This window comes from Camelina sativa, chromosome 2 (assembly GCF_030686135.1).
Source record: "Camelina sativa cultivar CO46 ecotype springtype chromosome 2, ASM3068613v1".
In the NCBI taxonomy this organism is placed as follows: Eukaryota; Viridiplantae; Streptophyta; class Magnoliopsida; order Brassicales; family Brassicaceae; genus Camelina; species Camelina sativa.
In genome coordinates, this window is record NC_141881.1 from 14,614,240 (window position 1) to 14,630,772 (window position 16,533).

The following is a 16,533-nucleotide window of genomic DNA, read 5'->3' on the forward strand; positions in this document are numbered from 1 at the left end:
TTTATTCTCAAGAAAATATGTATCTGAATCCGGATAATGATAATTGATACACTACTGTACTAACATTAAAATTAAAATTTTCTGTATAATTCTCACGCACCACTAATAATACATGCTAGATACTCACTTTACACAAATTAGTCAAGTCTACAAAATAAATTGGATAAACGAATCTCGAAATTGGAATTGTTATTAATGTAACATAACATTTAAAAAAGAGTCAACACAGACAAGTAATTAATTCGAGTCTACATTGCACTTTATTCCACTCACATTAACTACAAAAATGTTATCAAAAACAAACATATCAGCGTTTCTCATCTATATATATATTAAAAAATAAAAATAAAAGAAGAAGAAGAAGAAAGAAGAAACTTCTGGAAAAAGTAAAGGAAAGCCACATACGCTCTTTCTCGCACATTCCTATACTCTTTCCTTCTTCGTGGTCCCAAAATTTTAAAATTCCAATTCTACCCTTTTCTCCTTCCTTCCATCTTTTTTTTTTTTTTTTCTTTCTTCTTTTGTTGTTGTTGTCTTCTGGAACTTCCGATCTGTCTCTCTCCTCATCTCTCTCCTCTCTCTTTCTTATCAATACGTTTCTCCCAGAACATTCTAGAACTCCACAATCTTTCTCTCTCTCTCTAGCTTCGTGATCATCGTGTGTGTGTGTTAATCACGGGTTCTGTCTGGATTGTGACAATCTCATTTGTTGGTTGGTGGAGAAAAAAGATTGCGTCAATAGAGAGAACTTTATTTTTTTGGATTTGGGTCTAATGGGTTTTGTGATAGACGTCTCCTTTTCTCTCCTCCGTCTATAGTTTCATGTATTTTGGATCTTATGATTCCAAGTTTCATCAAGCTTACACAACATTTCTTTTGGTGTGTTTTTGGATTTGATTTTAGCTCTTTTTCATCATTTTCTCCAATCTGAATCTTAATTTTTGGGTATTGGGATTGAAAAAAGTTGAGGTGTGTGTTTGGGGATCTATAAACTCATGCCGGGGGAACAAACCGGAGAAACTCCGACTGTAGCCGGTGTTGGCGGCGGTGGAGCTGGTTGTAGCGCTGGGAATAGTGGTGGAAGTAGTGGATGTGGTGCCGGCGGTGGTGGTAGTGGTGGCGCTGGTGGTGGAGGCGGTGGAGATTCGCAGAGGTCAATCCCGACTCCGTTTTTGACGAAAACGTATCAGCTTGTTGATGATCCGGTTTACGACGAATTGATTTCGTGGAACGATGATGGAACCAGTTTCATTGTGTGGCGACCAGCTGAATTCGCAAGAGATCTTCTTCCCAAATACTTCAAACACAATAATTTCTCAAGTTTTGTTCGTCAGCTCAATACTTACGTGAGTCTCACTTCTAAGTATGAATCAAAATCTCGACCTTTTGTAGTAGTGATTCTTATTTGGTATTGATATTTGGTTTTAGGGATTTCGAAAAGTAGTACCGGATCGTTGGGAGTTTTCTAATGACTGTTTTAGGAGAGGTGAGAAGATTTTGCTCCGGGATATTCAACGGCGGAAAATCTCACAGCCTGCTATGGCTGCCGCTGCTGCAGCTGCCGCAGCGGCAGTTGCAGCTTCAGCTGTTACAGTTGCGGCGGTGCCTGTTGTAGCTCACGCTGTTTCTCCGTCAAACTCTGGAGAAGAGCAGGTGATATCGTCTAATTCTTCGCCTGCGGCTGCAGCTGCTGCTACAGGAGTGGTTGGTGTTGGTCTGCAGAGGACGACAAGCTGTACTACTGCACCAGAGCTGGTTGAGGAGAACGAGCGGTTGAGGAAAGAGAATATGCAGTTGAGTCAAGAGTTGACAAAGCTGAAAGGCTTGTATGCGAATATCTATACATTGATGGCAAATTTCACACCGGGTCAAGCAGATTGTGCGAATTTGTTACCAGGGAAACCATTGGATCTTTTACCGGAGAAACAAGGGATGAGTGAAGAAGCCATTGCCATGGCTTCTAGAATAGATGCAGGGAGTGATCTGAAGCTTGATGATGATTTGACTCCGAGGTTGTTTGGGGTTTCCATTGGGTTTAAGCGAGCTAGAAGAGAGGAAGAGTTGGGTGCTGCAGAGGAGGAGGATGACGATAGACAAGAAGCGGTTACCCGAGAGGGAGAAGAAAGTTCTGATGTTAAGCCAGAGCCCATGGAGGAGAATAACTCTAGTAACCATAATGGACCGTGGCTTGAACTCGGAAAATGAATACGCTTTTCAGGTCACAGGTTTTGTTGTATTTGCAGGAAATTAACTGATCCCATTGAAAAGGTAAACGATTAAGCTGCCCCGAGAGGAAAATGGGACGATGTTCCGTCATAAAAACAATGGCTCTGAGAAGAGAGGTTCATTAAGTTGGGGGTACAAAGGTACCTAAACACACAGATTCTACCATCCTGAGTTGTTCCTAATTTCAGATGTTGCCTCCTGAATCTTCTTCTTGATGGAACTGAAACTATTCTGGCTTGTTGTGCTCCAGCGGGTGGATGTGCTTCTCACGATTTCAGATAAAGCAGGCAGATTTGATGTAACATCTTCATATTCTGCAACAAATAGCAGAATCAATCGTTCTTTTAGAGTTATGGTAATGTTGATACAGAACCATTACGTTTTTTTTAGTTCAAAACAATTGTAGGTCTCTGACTTGTAATAATCCAAATGGAATTTCTATTTCTTATTAAAAGATAGTTCAAGTCCTCTAGTGGTGTGTATGTTGTTTTTACCTGATGACATAGGGAGCTCGTACTGACGCTTTAGGAACTTGGAGGCATTACGGTCTTTCTTGTGGCATAGAACTCTAACGATAGTTTGTGCATCCTCCAGGCGCCGCTGCTCTGAACTCACTCCCATGTTGATGAGCTCGCTCGCAGTCATTAGCATCTGAATTAGCATATCGCTCTGCCACATAAAACAGACATTAACCCAAAAAACGTTAGTATCTCAGATTTTCTATGGAAGGAAACTAACTTTGCAACTCGCAAGTGAGCAAATATAGTTACCTCCAGAGAGTACAAGTCGAGGATCTCTTTCGCCTGTTTTGCTTCTTGCTCAACTAATGAACGAGGAAGACCCTCTCCATCAGCAATGAAGAACTCCTACGAGGATGCCCAGAGGTTAGTACACAACTCGAGGCCTGGAGTATACCAAGATGATAGCTCGAAAGCTTTGAGTGGGATAATCTAATTCCAGCATAATAGTACGGAATTTCAAAATAAGTATATATATTACTTACTTTCAAAATACTGAGATCTTCTTCCATCAAGGTAATGTCTGAATCCGAAAATGCACGGGTTGGCCCTCCATCAAGCAGTACTCGAACAAAAGCTTCCTATGTGAGAGAAGCATATAATTTCGGTGAGGATAAAATAGGCTGAAGTTAATTTGTTTAAATATGCAAAAGTAAACAAAGTGTTACCAACGCGGATCGGCAAATGCTTAAAACAACCATATCCCGTGAGTCCTCATAACTCAAACCGCACACATTATCAAGGACCTGTGCATTGCATTTCTTAGTGTAAGTTCATGCTTTAGTAGAAAGGGCTGAACTAGGGAAAGAGATGATTTTGTTTACAGAATCAACGTGAGGGAGTATTCTTTCCAAGCGGGCGTCTTCGACTGTGCCATTGTACAACTGTACTAGGAACATGTCTCTCAGATCCCAGAATATCGCTCTTGCCCCTGACAAAGAGCAACAATAAATACAGAAAACAGATCTAAACCAAGTTCTTCGTCCTCGGTAACATAAAACTCTTAAAAGTAACAATATCCATCCAACATTCAAAGTTTCATACTCACCCATGAGGGGTCAGCTTATAAAAGAGGAATACGTGCGTTTGCAAAACGAACTGAAACATGAATAATATGTACGCTTATTCAAGAGTCTCAATAACGAAAGAAACCTTGCTAATGCATATTATGTACAAAGATGCTAATCCATCTTGTTTGTAGATGAGAAGATTACGCAATCAGAAAATTCAAATTATGACGCTTGAGGTTGTCGAAAATAGTTAAGTTTGGACAGATTTTTCAGCTTATCTCAAATTTAAAGAGCTGAGAGTATTCGCTTACCAATTAGGTCACGGGTTTTGGTTATGCAATTGGCATTGGTGTCCCTGAGGCTGTCATAGGTGGTAGCAAAGAGTTCATCAACAGCTTCACTATGCGTCAATGAATTCTCCACTTCAGCTTCAGTAGTCTCGATTTCTGAAACAAAGTCACGCAAATGAATCCACCAATGCACATTTAAATACTAGACAACCACCAAAAATAAAGAGAAAAGCGTATAAACCCAAGTGCATGAGCGTACTTGAACTCTTGTCAAGAGAGGCTCCAACAAGTGTCAAGGATTTCCTTATGCCATCTTCTGTTGCACTGATTTGTTTCTGAATATACTGATCCATGGACACAGAATGAAAATGAATAAGAAAAATGAAGTAAGTCAGTTTTCACAAGAATATATAAAAGTTTAGCTTGGAAGAACACACTTACACACAGTGTATTCAATATTATGCAGAGTTTCGGTATTGTCAGTTCATCTAGTATCTTAACTATTTTATTATCTGGCTCACTAAACTCAAGAGACTTCCTCTTCATTACTGGCATTACATTGTCTGTGAATCGAGTTAAAGGGGGTGCTGACGGATACAGAAATTTCTTGTCAACTGCAGATAAAGGCTTATGGTTAATATATCACAGTATGGCAGTATGCTTCTGAAAAGTCAGCTTAATTTAAAACAAGTATTCAAAATGTTTCATTTCACCTTTGGATTTAAACAAGAGATTATACATATACTAAAATGTTAATGATATGAAAGTCCCATACAAAGAAACACAACAATAAAACCTGTATGATGTATATTATTTACCAGACACATAAAAGAATGTGTCTCCGGGTATTGGCATAAGAGAAAATAATTTTACATAGCATATTTCATGTAAAGCAAAAACACGACTCAGTAAAAATTGTTAAAAAGATGTAGAGTTGGTCAGTACCTAGTTGATCGAAAATTCTCTGAAGATATGTATCCAAGCTATGGTAAATTAATGAGAGAAGAGCTTGGAGATGTGTAATATCAACAGGTAGATGTAAACCAAACAGCTGAGAGACAGTCTGCAGAGTAAGTGAAATGAGATAGTAAGACGGCAAATAAATTGTGTGCAACACTAATAAGTAAAGATGGAAGAATCATACTAGAAATAAAGCAAGAACTTAAACAAAGCCAACAAGTAAATCTAGAGGTAACCTAAAGCAAAGAAACATGTTTTAGCATACTGAACTCGCTTTGTTTGTCTAATGCTGTTAAGCTCCTACAGTTTGCAGAGTATTCAGAATCATGATATCAAGAAAGTATGTAGATACGTATACCTCTTCAATGATCCTGAATATTTCAACGATTGATGCAGCATGTCTTTGCTGAACTGATAGAGGCTCCCACTCCTGCTCATGGAAAAACCTTAAGATTAAAATTCTTTTTCCATTTGTTGGACAATAAAGTTTCCTGAATCATACTTTGGTTTTGTTTGTTAATGAAAAGTGAAGGGAGGTCTGTATATGTTATATCTTTCTGACTTCACGGATCCTTCTTTAGTCAGTCTATATTATGACCTAAAACTATGTATGTTGCAACTTTTGTTTTTCAAATTTTTTTTCCTCAATACTGACCAGATGAAATTTATAGTGATCCATCAAAATAAGATCCCCTTATGGCCCAAATTTAATGTCTATCTACTGTCAACAGCAATCAACATGTAAAATCTTTTTCGCCAAGAATATATAACCTCAATTTCAAAAGCTCGCCTAGTCCATTGTAAGATATGATCATGTTGAGAGATAAGCCAGTCCAGCATTACTGGTCTGATAACCTTTTCTATCTGCACATAGACAAATGGATAGTCTCTTGTACGAGTTATTTGACATGTTAAACTGAGTTAGTAAACCATAAAATTGAGCAGTAATATGATTTTGTTCTGAAATCCAATCCATATAAAACTATCTATTCAATGACCTCATAATTCTTCAGTTTGTGGAGGTAAGGTTTGCGCAACTTGGATCTGCTATGGCAGTTATACAGTTGAGTTAACTCTTCCTGTAACATATGAGCAGCAGGGACTACTTTTCTAACATCACCAGAGAGGGATGAAACTCCTTCGAGAAAAGGCGTCTGCTCCAGTAAAACAAGATCAATCGTAAATATAGATACCATCGACTAACTTTTCGTCTTATGCATTGAAAATGGTTAGGGACAAACCAGTCTTTCTCCAAAAAACCGATGTAGCAGCATGGCCGAGATCATCATACATTCGGGTAACCATTTGGAGAAAAGTGGGACAAACTCATTGATCTCTGCTTTTGCGATGACGCTCAGTTCATTTGCAAGTAGAGCTAGAGCATGTGCACGCTCACCATGAGATTTCACGTAAGCAAAATGTGCCGCCTAGGAGGATTAAAAATAGGATTTAAGTATATCATTACATCACATGACAGAGCGATAAAAGAAGTGCCTTATACAGTATAGCTATACAAGTAATTAAAGACAAACTCACCCTCGCACATGCACCTTTGATAGAGTTCTGAACATAGGATTGTATCTTATCACTAACATCATCACTCAAGGTATCTAGCTTGATAAGCTGCAAGAGAAAAACGATATCTATCAACGACAATCACCCAAGTATTCCACATTACAAGCCCACACTAGATAACATATATGCAGTTCCTTTCTTTATATCCAACTAATAACTTTTCTTATAACAGCCAAACACTTTATACATAAAACGAAACATGCCAGAAAATAGTTGTACTGCAGAATTGAACATTATAGTTACGCAAATGTCAACATCAATATGAAAGAGCTAGTTTGAATCTGCTAGTATGGGACTCAAGGAGAATTTTGGCATGCAGCGTTTGTCAAAAATGTTAACTCTAACTGAATATTAATTCATAAGTCAACACATATACAAAATATAGATTAAAATAGGAAAGGCAAAAGAAAAGTTTGTTGTCAAATGGAAAATAACAGTATAGGGATGATCAGAAACGCCAACCTCGGTTCTGGTACTGTCCGATGGAGGAAGTCCAACAGTTGATGCCAAGCTGACAAGCATTCCAAAATCACGAGGTTTCTGGGGAGACATAGACGACCAAAAAATTAATTAAAGATACGATGCTTATTATGTCCTGATGGAGTTGCAAAAAAAGATTCGAGAATATAAATTTTGAACAGAGATGAAAAAAGTATTTTGCTTGAGCAGTTTAGGAAGTAGGAAAATCCAATTATCTTCACTACGAGGAAAAAACAAAGGAATAATTTTGGCCAGAAAAATTGAAAAGAATATGCAAATTTATGTAAATTATAAGGTCGTTATCATAGATCGAGAACTGACCTTACCAAAGTGTAGATGGTAGTCCTGAAGTTTATCATCACACCAAGCACTAACTGAAGTGAAAATAGCCTTCATGAGACCTAAGTGTATGTCAGTTCCACTGGTTTGCCTTGAACATACTAGATGACTTAAATAAAGATTTTCCTTCGGGTTGCCACTTTCAGCGTAAGTAACTTTATGCAACTCCTGAATTGCGCTCCCTAGAAGAGATGGTTCACCTGTGCACACAAACTTCCCAGGAAAGGAGCACATGTGATGGCTACCTTAAACTCTTGTCTGTGATAAATTATATATGCAAACATACATGCATCGGTGCAGTGAGGATCAAACAACATATCAGAAAACTCAACCTGGTATTGTATCAAAACTAGTAATAGCAGCAAGGCGGTAGAGCTTAAGTTCTGGTTTATCCAACTGTAAGTTTAGGTTTCCTCAATTTTAGCTTCCCTAAACAAGATTGTTATATTGATTCTATACATAATACACATGTGTGATGTGTGTGTGCACGCGAATGTGCTTGAGTATTATACCTTCGAATTTAAACCCGAAACAGACCGACTTTATTGGTGATATGTTATTTGTACTTAATGGTACATAAGAGCTCTAACATGCCAGCTTTGTGCGCATAGTGATCAGTTAGATAAAGCATATTTCTGAGAAAGACGTACCTGTTGAAAAAGAACCCATCCATATATTGCATTATGTAAATTCTCAGTTATGCCCAATGTCGACCAAATTGATTTCATATGGAAAAGCATTGATGAGGCATCCTAATACAGTAATATATATATGCTGTCAGGGACAAATTATGCATGACACAAATGATAAGAAGAATAACAAGGGCTAAGAAAACCTACCTCTATGACTTGACCCTCATCAAGAGTATCAAATACACCAAATAATAATCTCTCATAGAGTCTAATGTTCAAATGGTAGATAGCAGTCCAGTAATAAGTTTCTTCTTCAATACCACATCGTCCTGGTAGTGATGACAACTTTGAAGCCACCTGCCTTATAGACGATAGAACCTCAATACGTAGTGAAGCAGACACTACAACATCCCATTCCTGTTCCAGCCAAAAATAGTTTTAGATTCAAGAAAGAGAAGTCTGTTAAGTCATATCACTAGTTGAGAACTTGCTGCTACGAAACATCCAGATCACATATATAGTCCGTACCTTTGAGTCTCTAATTGTTGCAAGGCATTTTCTCATAGTTGCTCGTTCATTTTTCTCCAGACTAGGTGAGAAACAGAGGACTTCTTCTAGTAGGTTAGCCTACATTGACATGGAAAGAGGCACTTTGTAACAATAAAGCCGAGAATATTTGTGTTGCCTTTTACATATTTTGAATATACATATCTACGTGTTTAAGTAAATGTCCTCGGGGCAGCAGGATGCTGCAGAAGTAAACAAATTTTGCAAGCCAAACCGAAATCACGAAAGCTGCATGTGTGTATTATAGTAGGTTACGTTTTAACTTAAGCTGTGGTACCAAATATATGCCTCTTCCTATCATTTTCTCATCCAAACTTATGCGATACTATTTTAGTCTACATTAAACCATGAAATCCAAGAAATTGTTCAAAGAGTTGCTTAAGGACGACAAGAAAAAAAAGTACTGTAGTTCATTATCACCTGTCTAGTCTTCCACTTCATGTAGAGTTTTTCATTAGGAAAATCTGATTTGAATATTCCAACCAAAAGCCCCAATGCTAACTGTGGAAGATCAATTTGTTCACCTGTCCTTAATGTAGCCAACTGTACCAGATTTCTCCGTATGCATGTATCCATCTTTGATGAAATCTATAAAGCAGAAACAGTCAGGAATTGAATATATGCTGCACAGAAAGATTCAACACAAGTGATGCAAATTAAGTTAACTTGAAATAACTGCTAATTGTTTTGGTTTAAACAAAATGCTAGCTAATAGTATAACCAGGAGACCTCTCTCTTCTCCTTTTATGTTAGATAGGTTTCTTAGGGTAAACCAAGACTAATGATGTTGAAGCTTGCCTGCATCTGGACACGGATCATGTTGATGACCTCTGAGTGTGTATTTGAGATCCGAGGCTGTAAATGTGGTTTATCCTTTCTTTTCAAACTTGACAATAGTCTTGAACTTTTTTCTATCTTTCTTCTCTGAGTAGGATACGCCTCAACACTGTTTGTATAAACACGTAAGAATGTCAGTAGCAAGGCTGTATCAAAGCCAACACAGAATAGACATGTATGAAGGAGAAAAGAGAGTGAATACCTTGAAAGCAACATAGAAGCAATCATTAATTCATATGCTGCTTCACGTAAATCATCATCCGATAACCCTTCAAAATCCCTAACATCATGTATCAGTTCACTCGAAAGATAATTAACCAAAATAATCAAGATTCACAAAGACACAAGGACATAAAAATTCAAAAGAAATTTCCCTAACTTAATTAATACCTGTTCTCAAGGGTGGCAAGCCAAGAGGAATGATTTTGATAGGTTTTAAAGGTTTGATGTCAGGTGTTTCCTCTTTAAATATATAACTGTCTCTAGACGAAGGAGTATTAGAAGAATCAATGTGGCATGACATGTCTGGGCCAATGTTACTGGATTTTTCCATGTTAACTGGAGGAGGAGGCATACGGCGAGGAGGAGATCCTGCTATATCTGGACTTGATACAAGAAAAAAGGAATCTCTAGACTCGGAATGTATCTGCAAATTCATTCAAATCATCAAAAACTAATCATCTTCAGGGGTTATTATCAACAAAAACATTAGTTAGTGTTTTACATCACCAGCTTACGCCACATGAACTCAATCTAACTTCCAATAGTCACAGCTCTACTTCACACCCATAATACATTTTCTTGTACATCATACAACTTGAAGTATTTACTAAAACTAAACTTACCATCGACAAAGCAATAAAACAATCAAGAAACGTTAACATTGCATCACTTAAATTATCATACACAGATGCCAATTTAAAATGCAAAACTTTCTTAGCTCAATCATGCATTTAAAGACACCAACAAACACGGATCCTTACTGTTACAGGGTATGAGGACTCAAAATTGTATTTCTTCGTGCCCTTGGATACATCAACTACACCACCTGCGTTCGTGTTTCAACAATAGTAATAGTTAAGACCACAAAGTCTTCTTATACCCTAACTGCGTTAGAACTCTTTTTCCTCCACAAAAATTAACAAATCGGACTAAAACAATCGGGGGAAAAAAAAAAATCTAAGAACTCCATCAAACCCTTGTGCAACTCAGAGACAGATACTAACTAAGGAGAGATTATTATTTTTCTGAGCGTAAAAACTCACCGGATTTCACGCAATCCAAGACATAATCGGCGCTGAGAGAATCCAAATCAGGGGAAAGAGAAGAAGCGGAAGAACCAGAAGGGGAACGAAGCTCCGTTACCAAACCCGAAGACATAAGAAACTCCAGGAGCTTGCGGCGATCGTTCCGGTAACGCTGCAACAGAGAATCCATCTTCGCCTCCCGGTTCGAGTCAGGAAACGGGAAAAGAAATCGCGTCTGACCTAAACCGTAAAATCTTCAATTCGAAGAGGAAGAGGAGCTGCAGAGAGGGCTTTCCTTCAGCTTGTACTTTTTTGTTGTCCCCTCTCCATGGATGGAAGAAGGGTGGGGGAGCTCTGGGTTTTTGGGGGAAGCGCGGAAAAAGCACGGGGAGTGATCGATTAAAATACCAAAATAACCTTACTTACCATGATTCTTTTCATATTCTGACAATCTGACTTTTCTTTTGTTTTTTTTGGTAAGTCTTTAATTTCTGAAAGACTCAAATTGTAACGACAACATAATTTAATACTACAGAACTAACGACGACGTTTAATCTGTGTGACCACACCGATCGGTTTCTAGTTTTTTTATTTTTTCATATATTTTTTTACTTTGATTTAATAAACGAGGAGAAACACAAAGCTCTGTTAGGTACAGTGCAATAATGCAAGGATTAATTCTCATTTCCACAAGGCACTGTACTAAAAATCACAGGAGAAGATAGATTATCTGAACACAACACTAAAACACGGAACCAGAGTTTACATATATCTGCAACTTTCTGATCTGGGATGGTTCGGGTTGATCCTAGAACCACAAAAATATTTTACTAGACTTCTTCGTTTGCGTTCTTCAAGATGTTAAACTTGCAGAGTGGACAACGTGAGTTTATATGAAGCCATTTATCGATGCAAGTGCAATGAAAGTGATGGTTGCAAGGGAGTTCTCTTAGCTCGACTCCATCTTCATATTCACATAGACAAATGCAGCATTCCTTCAAAATCATAAGAAGCAGCTATGCGTTATCAATCTACACACTTTAAAAATGTACGACTGCATAAGAATGTGGAAATGGGAATTTACCGCGTCTTCTGGAGAAAGAGAGTGTTCAATAGGTGAATCCGTTCCACATTCTGTCATTATTCCTGATAGCTTTTCATCGTTGCTACTCTTTCTAAATCTGAATTTTGGCATTTGCTCTATGTCGTTCTTTGATGCTCCCTCCTGTTTTGCACAAATTTGCATCACAAGATTATAAATGCAGATCAGGAGTTGAAGTCGGATTTACTAATTCTATGTAGATGAAAGAATAGGTTCTAAATTTTAACAATTTGCTATGGGAATAGAAGTAGTCTAGTAGAAGAGAGCTTACCTGGTCAGCAACAGCATAAAGAATTGCAATTATACATGGAAGACAGCAGCAAACAGCAAGTCCGATAACACAAGCCAGCGCAACACAGAACACAACAAAGAACACATCGAAACCGAGAAAGATGATACAAAGCCTGCAAGTGAAAAACACCAAAGTACAAGCTGTTTAAATAACTCCCACAACACAAGGATACAACTTCAAAGAGACTCTAAAATAAGAAGCATACCAATATAGCTGAGGAGAGTCAGCAGATAGTGTTTGGCCTCCTGCAGATACCCAGTAGAATCCAATTATCCACCAGAAGAATGAGAACATTGTGTTGGCTGATTCCAGATGCTTTGCAGGATTACTGAGACCATCAACGTTGTAGATCACCACGAACCATGCAGAACAAAACGAAAATTTCAGAGATATGAAACTCAGACAAATAATAAAGAAGCATCAAAATAGCATAAAATATCTCTAAGACACTGCAAACAAAGATCAATTGCAACCATGTTCTTGATGATCAGTATGAAAAAGGTCACACGAAAAGTTACATGGATTCACATGTACAATACAGCATCAACTAACATTAACCTAAAAAAACTTAGATTCCACAATTCAAAAATTCAAAATGTATATATACAGAGAACAAATCTCATCTCCAGCTTCTCCCAATTCGAAATTATACCAGATCAAACAAAGCACAAAGCTAATCCAAAACTGTTAAACAAAAAAATCAATACCTCGTAGTACTTCTTCTATCCTCCAATTGAGCTAGCGAAACATACTGCTGCGACGGATTCGTAAACCCAAGACCACCATCTTCCGAAGAAGAAGACGAAGATCGGTGACGCAAACCTCTCCCACGCCGCCGTCTCCTCCGCCTATACTCAACACAAACACAAGCCATATGTAAACCACACTGAAACCCATAACCAACAACCCAAACTCTCAACGGCACATTAGGCCTCTCGTCACGGCTAAGAATCAGAACAGCGACACCGATCGCAACAAAAGCTAGATTCCACAAAATGTCGAGAAACACCACAGGCTTAGAATACGCCCAATCGCTTTGCCTCTCTTCCAGTTGCTCAGCCGCGGTTTCTCTAACGAGCATCGACGGCTCACGCATCATCCTCCGGCTACCAGCGTGACGTAGGAACCTCGCTGCTTCTCTAAGACCTTGTCGTCTAGCGGATCGGTGAATCGGATTGGGTTCTTCATCTACGCTTATGGTTCTTGATACGGTGGTAGGAGGAAGAAACGGTGTCGTGTCGATGATTCCGTCGGAATTTGATCTGCCGACGCGAGAAGATGATGAGTCCGATTCTGTGGTGTTCGTCGTCGTCGTTGACATTGTGAAGCTTTCTCGTTTTCTCAATTTCGATCGGTTAATGACTTAATGCCATGCGAAAAGGGATTTCGAATTACGATGATCTGTCCCCAAAAAGGTTTGGAGATAAAAAAAATTTGGACGTACAGGTTTTTGCAGAAAGGTAATAAGAGAGATGAAACGATAACGTGAGGAAAAGTTGTGAGATGTTTCGTATCCAATGTCTGGGATTTTGGTTTACTCAAGCCGGTTCCTTCGGGTTTGATGTTTTGGTTATTAAGGTTTAATTTCCGGTTAATTTCCGGTTCAATTTTGGTTCGAGATTTTTTGGGTTCGGGTCAGTTTTGTTGCTTTTGCTATCTATAATTGTATGATGTATCTTAAACGCTTCAGTTTAAATCGTATCAACTATGGCGGAGAAAGCTCAGAAAAGTCTCGTTCTATTAGCGAACCTAATCAAGGTTCCTCCATTAAAATCTTTCTCTCTGTTAAACTCTCCGAGTTTTCATGGATTGCAACACACTCACGAATCAATCTCAATCCTTGTTCGTCTCCTTCTCTCTGGGAACTTATTCTCACACGCTCAATCACTTCTTCTTCAAGTCATCTCCGGAAAAATCCACTCCCAGTTCTTCACTTCGTCCTCTCTGTTACACTATTTGACTGAATCAGAAACGTCAAAAACCAAGTTTCGACTCTACGAAGTAATCATCAATACATATGTTCAATCTCAATCCCTAAACTCGTCGATCTCTTACTTCAACGAGATGGTCGATAAGGGTTTTGTTCCTAGATCGAATTGCTTCAACAATCTCTTAACTTTCGTTGTTGGGTCGTCTTCTTTTAATCGATGGTGGTGTTTCTTCAACGAGAGCAAAAGCAAAGTTGATTTAGATGTGTATAGTTTTGGGATTGTGATTAAAGGTTGTTGTGAAGCTGGTGAGATTGAGAAAAGCTTTGATCTTTTAGTTGAATTGAGAGAGTTTGGGTTTTCTCCAAACGTTGTTATCTACACTACTTTGATTGATGGGTGTTGCAAGAAAGGTGAGATTGACAAGGCGAAAGATTTGTTTTTTGAAATGGGGAAACTTGGATTAGTGGCTAATGAGCGTACTTACACTGTTTTGATTAATGGGTTATTCAAAAACGGGGTTAAGAAACAAGGGTTTGAGATGTACGAGAAGATGCAGGGAGATGGAGTTTTACCCAATCTCTATACTTATAACTGTGTGATGAATCAGCTTTGTAAAGATGGAAGAACGAAAGATGCGTTTAAAGTGTTCGACGAAATGCGTGAGAGAGGGGTTTCTTGTAACATTGTTACTTTTAATACTTTGATTGGTGGGTTATGTAGAGAGATGAAGGCGAGTGAGGCAGATAAGGTTATGGATCAAATGAAGAGTGATGGAATCAACCCGAATCTGATTACTTATAACACTTTGATTGATGGGTTTTGTGGTGTGGGAAAATTGGGGAAGGCGTTGAGTCTATGCAGAGAATTGAAGTCAAGAGGTCTGTCTCTGTCGCTGGTCACGTATAACATTCTAGTTTCCGGGTTCTGTAAGAAAGGAGATACTTCAGGAGCAGCTAAGATTGTTAAGGAGATGGAAGAAAGAGGGATTAAGCCGTCGAAAGTAACATACACAATTCTTATCGACACATTTGCTCGTTCTGATAACATGGAGAAAGCTATTCAGCTTCGATCATCAATGGAGGAACTAGGATTAGTCCCTGATGTTCATACCTATAGCGTATTGATTCATGGGTTTTGCATCAAAGGTCAAATGAATGAAGCATCGAGGCTTTTTAAGTCTATGGTTGAGAAGAAGTTAGAACCAAATGAAGTGATATACAATACAATGATTCTTGGGTATTGCAAGGAAGGTAGTTCTTATAGAGCATTGAGGTTGTTCAAGGAGATGGAAGAGAAAGAGTTGGCTCCAAATGTTGCTAGCTATAGATATTTGATTGAAGTTCTTTGTAAAGAAAGAAAATCGAAAGAAGCTGAGTATTTGGTTGAGAAGATGATTGGTTCAGGGATTGATCCATCTACTTCAATCTGTAATTTGATCTCTGAAGCCAAAAATGATTTTTGAAAGAGATTTCATGACTTTTGATATTGTGCTATTCTCACGTGGCAGAGAGGAACAAAACACTTAAAAAAACCAATCCAATTAACAGTACAAACGCACCAAATAACTTAGTAGACTAATGTTAATGTATTCAAGGAGAATAACACCATACAAATTGCACAAAATGGATCTAGTCTTGAGCAGACTACGAGCTAGCTTCCGTGGCGTTTGATAGTTTTATGATTTGTGAGCTCAGAGTTTGACCGACGATTCTGAAGACGTCCGTGTGCACATCCACTATTCTTCTGACTATAGCAACGCGATTGATATCCTCACCTACCCGAGCCTTGCAAAAGTCATTGTACCTAATGTAGAAAATTGCATCATAGGCGTCAAGTCCCATGTTAAAGGGCTCCAGGTTTCGTGTAATCTCCATTGCCTCTTCCAGAATCTTCAACTGGTCATACCATGTGAGATATGGTTCCTGGAAGACGTGGCAACCGCAAGTTCCAAATACAGAAGAATCCAATCATTTTCTTGAACCTCTGATTTGTTCAGCTGCCAAAAAAAAAAAAAAAAAAAAAAAAAACATATATCACTTACTACTAGTTGTTGATGATAAGAAGTATGCATGACCAAAATTAAACCGGTATTTCAGACTGTAACCAGACCGCTTTTAACCGTAATCGGACCGTAACCATATTAAACGGTTAAAAACCGTAACCGTAAACGTAAAACCATATTAGTTAAAGTTACCAAATTTATTAATTGTAAACGTATGAAAACCGTCAGTCAACCGCATAGTTAAACCGTAAAACCGTAACCATTTTCTAAATATAATAAAATATACAAATAACTACTTATGTATAATTAATATGTTATAGAAATATTACATATAAGAAATATTTATCGTCCAAATTTAAAAATATCAGTACTAAATATTTAAAACATTTAGGAAGAAAACTATATTAATTAAATGTAGTTTCGAAAATATAGAGTTTTCTTAATTTTAACAGTTTCTATTTTTTAAAAATAAATGAGATATGTTTCATTCATTTAAAAAAAAAATTACAAAAGTGAAACGAATAA

The 16,533-nt window shown here is 38.0% G+C and overlaps 4 protein-coding genes across 21 annotated transcripts; 2 read left to right on the forward strand and 2 right to left on the reverse strand.

The window, feature by feature from the left end:
* The first annotated feature begins 192 nt into the window (after positions 1-192).
* On the forward strand, positions 193-2,680 carry LOC104718514 (heat stress transcription factor B-2b). The gene is made up of 2 exons (XM_010436278.3): positions 193-1,346; positions 1,429-2,680. The coding sequence occupies exons 1-2, from the start codon at positions 996-998 to the stop codon at positions 2,203-2,205; spliced, it is 1,128 nt and encodes a 375-aa protein (XP_010434580.2). The 5' UTR covers positions 193-995; the 3' UTR covers positions 2,206-2,680.
* LOC104718523 (protein unc-13 homolog) lies at positions 2,227-11,174 on the reverse strand. 18 transcript variants are annotated; one of them, XR_015579323.1, is made up of 26 exons: positions 10,700-11,174; positions 10,418-10,482; positions 9,825-10,080; positions 9,637-9,703; positions 9,396-9,543; positions 9,018-9,185; positions 8,559-8,657; positions 8,238-8,447; positions 8,049-8,150; positions 7,381-7,611; positions 7,042-7,119; positions 6,541-6,627; positions 6,246-6,431; positions 6,003-6,158; positions 5,776-5,868; positions 5,363-5,434; positions 4,990-5,107; positions 4,486-4,658; positions 4,304-4,388; positions 4,066-4,200; positions 3,569-3,675; positions 3,413-3,490; positions 3,230-3,325; positions 2,997-3,130; positions 2,721-2,895; positions 2,227-2,540 (listed from the first exon to the last, which is right to left on the reverse strand). XR_015579323.1 is itself a non-coding variant. In XM_087483085.1 (26 exons), exons 1-26 carry the CDS (start codon positions 10,869-10,871, stop codon positions 2,386-2,388), a joined length of 3,408 nt encoding a protein of 1,135 aa, XP_087339211.1. In that variant the 5' UTR covers positions 10,872-11,174; the 3' UTR covers positions 2,227-2,385. The 18 variants fall into 18 exon arrangements, 15 of the variants coding, with proteins under 15 accessions (XP_087339211.1, XP_087339217.1, XP_087339232.1 ...); XR_015579332.1 differs by having other exon boundaries at positions 9,637-9,714; XM_087483085.1 differs by having other exon boundaries at positions 2,997-3,092.
* A 170-nt stretch (positions 11,175-11,344) lies between these two features.
* On the reverse strand, positions 11,345-13,615 carry LOC104718506 (E3 ubiquitin-protein ligase At4g11680). Its single transcript, XM_010436265.3, has 5 exons — positions 12,783-13,615; positions 12,281-12,403; positions 12,055-12,187; positions 11,766-11,906; positions 11,345-11,676 (listed from the first exon to the last, which is right to left on the reverse strand). The coding sequence occupies exons 1-5, from the start codon at positions 13,394-13,396 to the stop codon at positions 11,512-11,514; spliced, it is 1,176 nt and encodes a 391-aa protein (XP_010434567.1). The 5' UTR covers positions 13,397-13,615; the 3' UTR covers positions 11,345-11,511.
* A 154-nt stretch (positions 13,616-13,769) lies between these two features.
* On the forward strand, positions 13,770-15,470 carry LOC109128383 (uncharacterized). The gene has a single exon (XM_019234596.2). It carries the CDS (start codon positions 13,783-13,785, stop codon positions 15,466-15,468), a length of 1,686 nt encoding a protein of 561 aa, XP_019090141.2. The 5' UTR covers positions 13,770-13,782; the 3' UTR covers positions 15,469-15,470.
* The last annotated feature ends 1,063 nt before the right edge of the window (positions 15,471-16,533 follow it).

What these genes read in the sequence shown, in the direction of transcription:
- LOC104718514 (XM_010436278.3), top strand. Translation starts at nt 996, where the DNA reads ATGCCGGGGGAACAAACCGGAGAAACTCCGACTGTAGCCGGTGTTGGC. An exon ending in TTCGTCAGCTCAATACTTAC is followed by an intron (nt 1,347 to 1,428) that starts GTGAGTCTCACT and finishes ATTTGGTTTTAG; the next exon opens with GGATTTCGAAAAGTAGTACC.
- LOC104718523 (XM_087483085.1), bottom strand. Translation starts at nt 10,871, where the DNA reads ATGGATTCTCTGTTGCAGCGTTACCGGAACGATCGCCGCAAGCTCCTG. An exon ending in CTCTCTTGACAAGAGTTCAA is followed by an intron (nt 4,201 to 4,303) that starts GTACGCTCATGC and finishes ACTTTGTTTCAG; the next exon opens with AAATCGAGACTACTGAAGCT. An exon ending in CGAGCTCCCTATGTCATCAG is followed by an intron (nt 2,541 to 2,720) that starts GTAAAAACAACA and finishes TATTTGTTGCAG; the next exon opens with AATATGAAGATGTTACATCA.
- LOC104718506 (XM_010436265.3), bottom strand. Translation starts at nt 13,396, where the DNA reads ATGTCAACGACGACGACGAACACCACAGAATCGGACTCATCATCTTCT. An exon ending in GACTCTCCTCAGCTATATTG is followed by an intron (nt 12,188 to 12,280) that starts GTATGCTTCTTA and finishes TTTCACTTGCAG; the next exon opens with GCTTTGTATCATCTTTCTCG. An exon ending in TTTATGCTGTTGCTGACCAG is followed by an intron (nt 11,907 to 12,054) that starts GTAAGCTCTCTT and finishes TGTGCAAAACAG; the next exon opens with GAGGGAGCATCAAAGAACGA.
- LOC109128383 (XM_019234596.2), top strand. Translation starts at nt 13,783, where the DNA reads ATGGCGGAGAAAGCTCAGAAAAGTCTCGTTCTATTAGCGAACCTAATC.